Source organism: Borostomias antarcticus, assembly GCF_949987555.1.
Source record: "Borostomias antarcticus genome assembly, chromosome: 21".
Taxonomy (NCBI): domain Eukaryota; kingdom Metazoa; phylum Chordata; class Actinopteri; order Stomiiformes; family Stomiidae; genus Borostomias; species Borostomias antarcticus.
In genome coordinates this window covers 14655236-14665235 of record NC_140254.1, presented here as the reverse complement: position 1 = coordinate 14665235, position 10000 = coordinate 14655236, and the positions used below count along the sequence as shown (strand labels likewise).

The 10000-nt window shown below is 49.3% G+C and overlaps 2 protein-coding genes across 2 annotated transcripts in view; one reads left to right on the top strand and one right to left on the bottom strand.

Annotated features, from left to right (window-relative positions):
- rapgef5a (Rap guanine nucleotide exchange factor (GEF) 5a) overlaps positions 1 to 2538 on the bottom strand; it is a gene marked incomplete at both ends in the record, with an annotated part of 40449 nt that extends 37911 nt beyond the window's left edge. The window contains one exon of the mRNA XM_084454954.1: positions 2395 to 2538. Coding sequence (XP_084311080.1) covers positions 2395 to 2538 — 144 coding nt within the window. The remainder of the gene's footprint in view (positions 1 to 2394) is intronic.
- A 2931-nt stretch (positions 2539 to 5469) lies between these two features.
- col9a2 (procollagen, type IX, alpha 2) overlaps positions 5470 to 10000 on the top strand; it is a gene marked incomplete at both ends in the record, with an annotated part of 16139 nt that continues 11608 nt past the window's right edge. Inside the window, 6 exons of the mRNA XM_084455768.1 lie at positions 5470 to 5541; positions 7235 to 7309; positions 8563 to 8598; positions 8699 to 8761; positions 9320 to 9373; positions 9854 to 9889. Coding sequence (XP_084311894.1) covers positions 5470 to 5541; positions 7235 to 7309; positions 8563 to 8598; positions 8699 to 8761; positions 9320 to 9373; positions 9854 to 9889 — 336 coding nt within the window. The remainder of the gene's footprint in view (positions 5542 to 7234; positions 7310 to 8562; positions 8599 to 8698; positions 8762 to 9319; positions 9374 to 9853; positions 9890 to 10000) is intronic.

The window sequence follows — 10000 nt, the reverse complement described above, 5'->3', positions numbered from 1 at the left end:
CACAACCAGCGCTCGAGACTACTCACAACCAGCGCACGAGACTACTCACAACCAGCGCACGAGACTACTCACAACCAGCGCTCGAGACTACTCACAACCAGCGCACGAGACTACTCACAACCAGCGCTCGAGACTACTCACAACCAGCGCTCGAGACTACTCACAACCAGCGCATGAGACTACTCACAACCAGCGCTTGAGACTACTCACAACCAGCGCACGATGCCCCAATGAAACCTTTATCAGTACCGACCCAGAGAGAAAGACTAACGTTACTTTTAGAGTTATCCGATGCAGGCAGCAGGTAAGACAGTTTTGTTTTTGTTTTGAGCTGCCACGTATGCCGCAGGCATCGTCTCTGGAGATTTGGCTTTATATGCTGCCGCTAGCCAGCCAGCATTCATTTGTAAGAGTTGGGTTTTGGCTGTGATCTAAGCTACGTTACATCCATGGTGCTGCCGCTGTGCAGAACAGTTTATTGGTGCCATTGTGACAGCGTAGGCCAGCATAGCAGTCACAGCACTTTTTTCATCAACTCTCTCTCTCTCTCTGTCTCTCTCGCTCTCCATCTATATCTCTCTCGGTCTCTCTCTCCATCTCTATCTCTCTCTGTCTCTCTCTCCATCTATCTCTCTCTGTCTCTCTCTGTCTCTCTCTCCATCTATCTCTCTGTCTATCTCTCTTTTTCATCTCTGTCTCTCTCTCCATCTATCTCTCTGTCTCTCTTTTTCATCTCTCTCTCCGTCTATCTCTCTCCGTCTGTACATCTCTCTCCTTCCTCTTGTAATTTAATCGCTCTCCACTTTTACTCACAAAGCAGACACATGAGTGCGCAGCACAGAGAGCACACCCAAGCGCACATACACACTCTCTCTCTCTCTCTCTCTCTCTCTCTCTCACACACACACACACCACCGGCACATGCATAATAACCTGTCTGTACAGTCAAGAATCAAAGAAAGTAGTTTGAAGGGCAGACAGGCCATCGAGGGAGGGGTTATGTCTCTAAAGCCTATTGTTCTCTTCACGGCAGCACCCCACACATCCATCATGCCACACACACCCCCCTCCTCCTGTTAACTTGAGTGTTAACAGGAATTAATTGGATCCCTCAGCGAGCCTGGACAAATACAGCTCTGTGTCCGGACGCGTGGGTGTCTAGACCATGGCAGGTCCAATCAATGCTCCCGACAAATGCAAAATAAACAGCGAGTCAACTCAGCTGTCATCCTGCACCTTTGGAGTGAACAGAGTCCCAGTATCTGGCCTAGCAAAGCCCCAGAGTCCCAGTACCTGGCCTAGCAAAGCCCCAGAGTCCCAGTACCTGGCCTAGCGAAGCCCCAGAGTCCCAGTACCTGGCCTAGCAAAGCCCCAGAGTCCCAGTACCTGGCCTAGCGAAGCCCCAGAGTCCCAGTACCTGGCCTAGCAAAGCCCCAGAGTCCCAGTACCTGGCCTAGCGAAGCCCCAGAGTCCCAGACACTGGCCTAGCAAAGTCCCAGAGTCCCAGTACCTGGCCTAGCAAAGCCCCAGAGTCCCAGTACCTGGTCTAGCAAAGCCCCAGAGTCCCAGACACTGGCCTAGCAAAGTCCCAGAGTCCCAGTACCTGGCCTAGCAAAGTGCCAGAGTCCCAGACCCTGGCCTAGTGAAGCCACAGGACCAAGATATCATCTCTGGTCTTCTGCAAGGAACCTGCTACAAGGCCTTCTGAGAAACTAGAACAGGGCCTGCATCCCATGGCTTCTGTTATCAGAGACAGACAGAGGAACCTCCTTGTGTGTGCGCGCGCTTGTTTTGTGTATGTGTAGACAACAGACCAAGCATACCCTCTTGCCAGTATCTGCACACAGCCTGTCTGCACAGAACCTCGACACACACACGCACGCACACACACACACCTCCTCACAAATCCAATAACAAGTAATGAACTGCAGGCAATATTATGAAGCGGTCAGGCAAAGCCTGGATGTCTTCACGCTATGGCGCACACACACACACACACACACACACACACACACACACACACACACACACACAGACACACACACACACACAGCTACCATGACAACCTCTTCTGTCTATATATCATGGAGCCAGTAGAGCTCTTGAGAGAGGATGAACATCTCAGGTGTGTGCGTCCTTGTATGGTAGGAAAACATTACGGACGCAGAGAACCAGTGAATGGCGGGTGGCTGATTCAGCCAGATCGGTCACCGCCTCTATCGATGCGACAGTAACAGTTTGTAGGCTACAACACAAACACCTGAGTCGTGACCGGAGTGAGAAGCAGCATCGGCTGGGCGGCAGTGGAGGTCGGCAAAACAAAACAGTCAGTCGACGATTATTATCACCGTCATGAAAGGAAGGACGCGGCTGGTTGTCGGTTTTCATACTCACGCTCTTCTTCCGCAGGTGCAGCCCGTGCTTCAAGAGCCCCGGCAGGTCCCGAATCTTGTGTTTCAGCTGAGCCTGGTCCCGTGCGCTCCGGTTCCACCGCCAGCTCGCGAGGAGCCCGTCCTCCGCGGGCTCTGAGTCGTCCATGTCTGCCTCCTCCTCCGTGTTCACAGCCGCTCCGCCGTCTCTCACGCGCGCCAGCTCCCGTTCAGCATTTCCACTTTCGCACGCTCACTCACACCGACCGACCTGCATCCGCAACAACAAACCGCGCGCGTTAACGACCTACCGATTATCCGCAGCACGCGACTCTCTGCTCCACCCAAAGCTCGCGTCCTCCCTCCTCCCGGTGCTATCAGCGCGCGCGCGTGTGTGTGTGTGTGTGTGTGTGTGTGTGTGTGTGTGTGTGTGTGTGTGAGAGGGTGGGGGTGGGGTTGGGGATTGTGCTCGCACAGGTGCAGAGTAACATAATTCCTTCGCACCTTTCGTTCCCATGAGATTGGGTAAAGGGGGCATCGAAGCGCGAAGAGAAACCCAAAACACCTTAACTGTCGAAAGGATTCTGATGCAAATGACCAAGAAACTGCAACGTTTGCTTCTCCGGCGTTTCATTCAAACACAAAATGGGGGTAGGCAGTCGGCCGGCTACGTCATCGCCTCACCTGGCCGGCTCATGTTTCCATAGGCTAGGTAAATAAAGGATTGGTGCGAGGCAGCGAATGTGCTTCTTCAAAAGTGCATTTTCGAGTGTGAGCTCACCTGCAAAGAATCCCACAAAATCAGGAACTGTCAGTTCACAGTGTGACTGATATTACATGTAATTAGTTACACTGGGTTCTGTATAACTCAGGCCTATTGTTATTCTGGGATAATTGACCCATTTACCACCACTATAATGGTATTCTATAACATTGATATTTGTTTTTGAACGTGTCATTTAACTGAATGCAACTCTTGATCAGTGTGAATGTGCATATCCAAGTCATTAGTCCAGCAAGCTAACTGAATGTGAGGTGTGATTGTGTCTGGCTGGCCTCCATGCAGTAAGACCGCTGTGTGACTGGGAGACATCCAGGCTAACTGGTTAGACTGGAGGGTGTGGGAGAAACAGCAAGAGAAGAGAGAGAGAGAGCTTGTGTGTGTGTGTGTGTGTGTGTGTGTGTGTGTGTGTTAGAGAGAGGGAGGTAAGGAAAGATGGAAATGCAGAGGGAAGAGAGTAAATCAATTTTCATCTGGAGAAAGTCTTTCATCCCAAAGACACACGCACACACACACACACGCACACGCACGCACGCACACAGCCACATGTCTCAATCGTACACTCGCACTCATATTCTGAGCTCTTCAAACAAACGCGCTCTTGATTAAATATTGAAGAGTGCCCATGGCGACGGGGGCGCAGATGCAGCTCCTCCAGAGCCCTCTGTCCTCGGCACGACCACAGAAGAGGGGGAGGAAAGAGAGAGAGAGAGAGAGAGAGAGAAGATGAAAGGAGGAGGAGAGAGGGATGAGAGCAGGGAGGGATAGACAAGGCCGGGGTGAGACGGAGGGAAGGAGATGGAGAAAGGGAGAAGGGAAAGAAGGAGAGGAAATTAGAAGATTGGAGAAAGAGAGAGAGAGAGAGAGAGAGAGAGAGAGAGAGAGAGGGGAGGAGTAGAAAAGAAGGGGACATGACTGCCATATTAATATAAATTAGTAGCTGTAATCAGACAGGATGACAGGTGAGGTCACGCGAAGGGGAGAAGGCTGTTTAAGTTTCACTTAGAGACCGAAGGTGACCGAGTACTAAAATAAACAACCAAACAGACTAGAGTGCTGTTCAAAAACGTCAGTATTTTCTATGAGCCTGTGAAAATAGAACTCCCAAATGGATGAGATGTGATTCATTCTAGTGCAGGCATTAGAGCAAGGCATCAGCTGTCTGAAAGTGATAAATATTTCACATAACACAAATGTACTTTAGGCCTACGTCACGTCGACGCAAATGCAGGCACGAGCGCACGCAAACAGCCCCTCTTACCCCAGCAGTTTTGTGGAGGTGGGTGTTATGTTGTGGTCCAGCCTCCTCGGTTGTGGAGGGCTCTGCTCTATGGCCCAAACATGATCCTCCATCGCCATCTAGTGTTGATAGTGTGTAAGTATCACTAGTTGGAAGGGTGAACTTCAAAGTGTGGAGAGAGAACAGAGGGCACGCTCAATTCTACACTCAGTAGGCTACTATGAGTATGCTGTCACCTAGGAGAAAGAATAGTGTACCTGTTTGTCATTTTGATGCTAGAAAATACATTTCAATAGAGGGGTCCCAGTGAAGGAGGTGTAGGAGGTTGTGGCTGTGAGACAAATCTCTTTGAGAATTGGTGTGACATGACACCAATATGTGAACGGCTGCCATAGGACATCATCAGGGAGAGAGAGAGAGAGAGAGATGAAATGCCATATCATGTATAGCTAGTTACCCATTGGCTGTGTTGCCTCTACTGACTCATCCCTCTTAACTGGGGGGCTTTTTTTTTGGGGGGGGGGGGGGCTGGACTTCACACTCACGTCCCATTCACTCTCTAACCAGAGCTAAGCAGCAGCTGTGTCCAATCGCCTTGTGGGAACCTGGCAGGACATGATATTTATTCATGAGGCAGGAGGTCTTCACGTCCAATCGGCATGTGGGAACCTGGGTGGGATTTGCATACTCCTGGAATAGCAGTGTTAAACCCTGCCCCCTTTTGCCTGTGAGAGGCTCTGAGGTGTGTGTGTGTGTGTGCGCGTGTGTTTGTGTGTGTGAAGGGCCTTTCAGGAGCTCCTGTGTTCTCAGGGGCAGGCTGTAGGGCTGGGTTCCACCTCTCTCTCATTCCATCTCTCCCCTCCGACCGTCCCTGTGCACACTCTTCTCCTGGGTGGATTTTTCTCGGGGCTGTGCGCATAGCCCCCCTATCCCCCCTCTACGGACACCTTCCCTTCCAGCTCTGTCCCCCCCGGCCCGGAGCGAGGGCCAGGAGAGCAGAAAAGGAGCGAGAAAAGAGGAAAGAGAGAGAGAAGAGAGGACTCTGAGTCGAGGAGGAGAGGAGAGAGGAGAGAGGGATCATGGACGGACTCTGGACGCTGGTGAAGAGCTGGGTCTTGCTGCAGACTCTGTGCCTGGCTTTGGCCCAAGTGGTGAGTTGCGGGGGAACCGGGGGTCTCGGGTGCCTGAGCCCGGGTGCCTCCGCCTGGGGTGAGGTAGGAGAGAGGTCCCCTAGAGCTGGGGCTATGGGAATGGAGGTGGGGGAACAGCTGTAGAGAGCCATAGGAGAGACCGCCGTGACAAAAGGTGAAATGCTGGATGTAGTTTTTGTTGGGAGTGGTAAAATTTGGATGTGAATGGTGTTTGAGCGTGTGACTGCTTGCTGATGTGGAGACTGGATCTGGTTGGATATCTAGATGTTGTGTCTGTTTGTGTGTAATTGTTTCGGAAGAGATCAGACACAGTCACAGTTTTTTAGTCTTCTGTATAAATGGCTCATCTGTATTGCCCGTGGAGTATGACTCTACACATCGAGGAGGAATGGACATAATTGGACCTGGGGATTTTGTTTTCTGGTATGGATCCTTTTCTCTGCTTCAAGAGAGAGTGAAATCTGTGGAACCATGGAACCTTTATTTTTATTTTTTATTTTTTCTACAAGGAGTGAGTGACCAAGAAGAGACAACATCAAGAGAGCGGCCATGACACAAATGGAATTCAGTTGGGCTTGTGCACACTCACACTCGCGCACACACACACACACACACACACACACACACACACACACACACACTTACATGCGCACACTCATGCACACAACACACACACACAAACACACACACACATTCACTCTTTACTGTGAAGCCCCCTATTCAAACATACACAGAATGCCTGATCTGAAGTCTGCCTCCACTACTTGCCGTCCAGCTGATGGCTGCCGGCTGTCAAACACTGCAGCACAGAACAGATTGATCTTTTTAACGGAATTCCCAAGAACAATGTGATCCCAGACTTCCGGAATGTACCTCCTGTCTTGATGAGGATTATGATGGGACGGGACTGATTGATCAATTGAACCAAGCTACTTCCCCAGACGACGGGGGGAAGGGTTTGGTCAACATCTCTAGTCCCATGACACCCCCCCCCACACACCCCTCACCCCAAACCACCAACACCTCCCTTCCTCCTCCATAATACTAGTTTCTTTTCTTTTTCCTTCTTTTTTTTTTTTAACCAACCTTTTTTCTTTTCTTTCAGGCTTTTGTGTGAACAATCATTAGCCTACCTTTTGGCTTTTGTGTCAACAAACATTAGCCTATTATGCGAGTTGCTATGTCTAAAGGGACCCCCGCCTCTTGAAGAAACCAGTCCAATTATGTGTGCAATCCTTCTGTGTATTATTCATTTAGAGAGTAAATATGTCTATTTGTGGATTTATGCAGTAATATGTGGAACATAGACTGCGAGGTCATTATATGCCTTTGATGGGTTTTGTCTAGTTAACCACATGATTTTCATATTGATTCTCTTTTACATTGTCTTTTCAAAGAGTTTCATATTTACAACTGGGTTATTACAACCCACTGCATGTAGAAATAAATGTAATTTGTTCATAAAGCACCTGCTTCATAGATGCATTAGGACATTTATGATATTTATCTCACCATATTTTGCAGATTGTAATTATTATAGACTGTTACATGCAAAAACATTCATATTGATTGCATTGATACAATTAATCACAAGCCCTAAAATATCATGATAGTGGTGCAATTAGTCAACTCATTCACCTAGTCAGGCCATTCACGTTCTCAAACATTCCGTTTTTATTTGCATTTCTTCCAGAGAGGTCCAGCCGGACCTCAGGGCCTGCCTGGTCCAGCAGGACCCTCCGGTACCCCCGGGTCCGACGGCATGGATGTAAGTATGCCCGCCGCAGCGCTCGGCGCCAACAGGTTGTCACAAAGACCGTCATTGTACGTTGAGAAATGCCGATGGAGCGCTCTCATGCGGTACCGCGGGACTGCCATTAGGGGGCGCTCCGAATGAAAACAGGACGGCACAAAAGGGCACTGTTCCTGGCAGAGAGAGGGGCTTTGAGAAGGAGGCTTCTGCTCCATCCTGCGAGGGGTTTGAGCTAATGTCGCGGTAATGTGATACATTTGAGGTATTCTTAGTCTAACCAGAGACAGGTTCAAAAAACACAGAGAGTTTACACATGCATACAACCTTGAGTTGAGCAGGAAATTACCAAATCGGCTTTTCTCTTAGTCCTATGTTGACTTGACTTTGGAATTGTAATTTTTGTGAGATTGATTGAGATTTGTATGATGGGTTCAATACACAGGCAACCGTATGTGTGACAAAGCTGTGTATTAATACACAATTAAAGGATATAGGCCTAGTTCAGCCTGTAGACTGCAGAAGTAAACCTGCAGTTCATCCATCGTTGCTAGTTCACCTCCATCGAGCTAAAAGACAATGTAGGCCTGCTAGTGGCCTGTGTGATGTCAGTGTGATTGATGGTTGGGCCAGCCCCCTGCCAACCTACAGAGCCATCTGGGAAAGTTTGTCATCTTCTGTTCTCTCCTCTTCATCAATATGAGCCACCTTGGTAGGCGCAGCCAAGCCTAATAAGGTTGCCTAGCTCCGCCCTAGTGTACGCCATATCGCTTTTACCCTTCAAGACCTCCAGTAAAATCTGATTGGCTGGGGGAAAAGGGGAGGGGACGTCCTTTCAGAATCACAGTCTTCCTAGGGTGGAGTTCTATTAAAACATCCATGGGGTGGAGTCACAATATGCAGTAGCCTACGCTGGCTGGATTCCAAACCAAACACAAAAACAAGCGACCTCTCCCCTGCAGTGGATGACATGTCCTAGCAGATCTGTTGTAAGACTGGATAGGTGTAAAGAAGTGGTGATCGTGGCTGCGCCTATGGCGTGTCTCAACCATCTGATATACAGTAGATTTCACATTTCTCTTCTTAATCTTTGCTGGTGAAGATATATATTATAGGTTAAAGTTATTGTAAACACCAGTGCAGATCAAGAAGCAAGAGGTCTTATTGTTTATTTACATCAACTCTCCCTCTCTCCCTCTCTCTCTCTCTCCCCCTCTCTCACTCTCCCTTTCTCTCTCTCTCTCTCTCTCTCTCTCTCTTTCTCTCTTCAGGGTGAAACAGGCCCCCCTGGCCCTCCTGGTCTACCAGTACGTTTGTTAATATATTTGTAAATATATGTCTTTGTGTGTGTGTGTGTGTGTGTGAGAGATAGTCTTTGTGTGTCTCTAACATGTCTCTGCTGCGTAGGGACAAAAGGGGGATTCAGGTGAGCCAGGCCCCGATGGACCTTCTGGGGAGAATGGCATTGATGTAAGTCCTCTCAGATCTCTGTGTGTGTGTGTGTGTGTGTGTGTGTGTGTGTGTGTGTGTGTGTGTGTGTGTGTGTGTGTGTGTGTGTGTGAGAGAGAGAGAGTCTGAAGTTTAATCTGTAGCATAATCTTGGAGCCGGCAGCAACATTTCACTGTGACTGTACCCTGAACATTACGTGTGATGAATAAAAGGAGTCTTGGATATTATACACATTTAATTTCATGCCTTGGAAGCCAGTGCCCAGTGGACCATCCAGGATTCATGGTCATGTGTTAATAGAAACACACATTCTTCTGGGATTTAATCCATAATCCCCTCTGGAATCTCAATCCTGCTTTCTTCCTAATCACCTGCAGGTGTCGACCCTAATCAAGCTTTTGCCCAATCATGAATAAAGGGAATCCAGGTCAAATTAGCCCCGCCAACAGGAGAGGGCTCATAATTGATGTGTTTTCTTGTTCTCTCTCTCTCTCTCTCTCTCTCTCTCTCTCTCCCTCTCTCTCTCTCTCTCTCTCTCTCTCTCTCTCTCTCTCCTCCCTCTCTCTCTCTCTCTTTAGGGTTTGATCGGAGCAAAGGGAGATAGGGGTCCCTTCGGGAGCCCTGGACCTAAGGCAAGACCCCCCCCCCCCACCTCTCTCTCCCTCTCTCCTCTCTCAATCTCTCTCTCTCTCTTTCACTCCCCCCCCTCTCCATCTCTCCTCTCTCTCTCCTCCCTCTGTCTCTTTTCCCTCTCTCTCTCTCTCCCCCTCTTCCTCTCCCCCCCCCTCTCTCTCTTTTCCCCCTCTCTCTCTCTCTCCCCCCCTCTCCCTCTCCCTCTCTCTCCCCCTCTCCCTCTCCCCCTCCCTCTCTCTCTCTCTCTCTCTCTCTCTCTCTCTCTCTCTCTCTCTCTCTCTCCCCCCTAGCCCCAGACTTATTAATTTTAGTTAAGCAGTAGGCAGCTAGAATGCAGACCTGAGGCAGGTCCAACACATATGAATGCAGGCTTTATTATGAGATTCACAATGCTTTATTCCATCTACACAGTATTCTATCATACGCTCTCTTGAATCTGAAGGCAGCCAATCATGTTGTTAACTGGTGTGTTTGTGCAGGGCCAGCCTGGACCTGGTGGAGAGCCCGGCGCTCCTGTGAGTACACATGCATCAGTAGTGCACTGCTGTAGTCCGTAGTGCACTACTGTGTTTGAAACGATCGCTCCGCCATGACAAAGTCGCATCATCGACTCATTGTAGTTCACT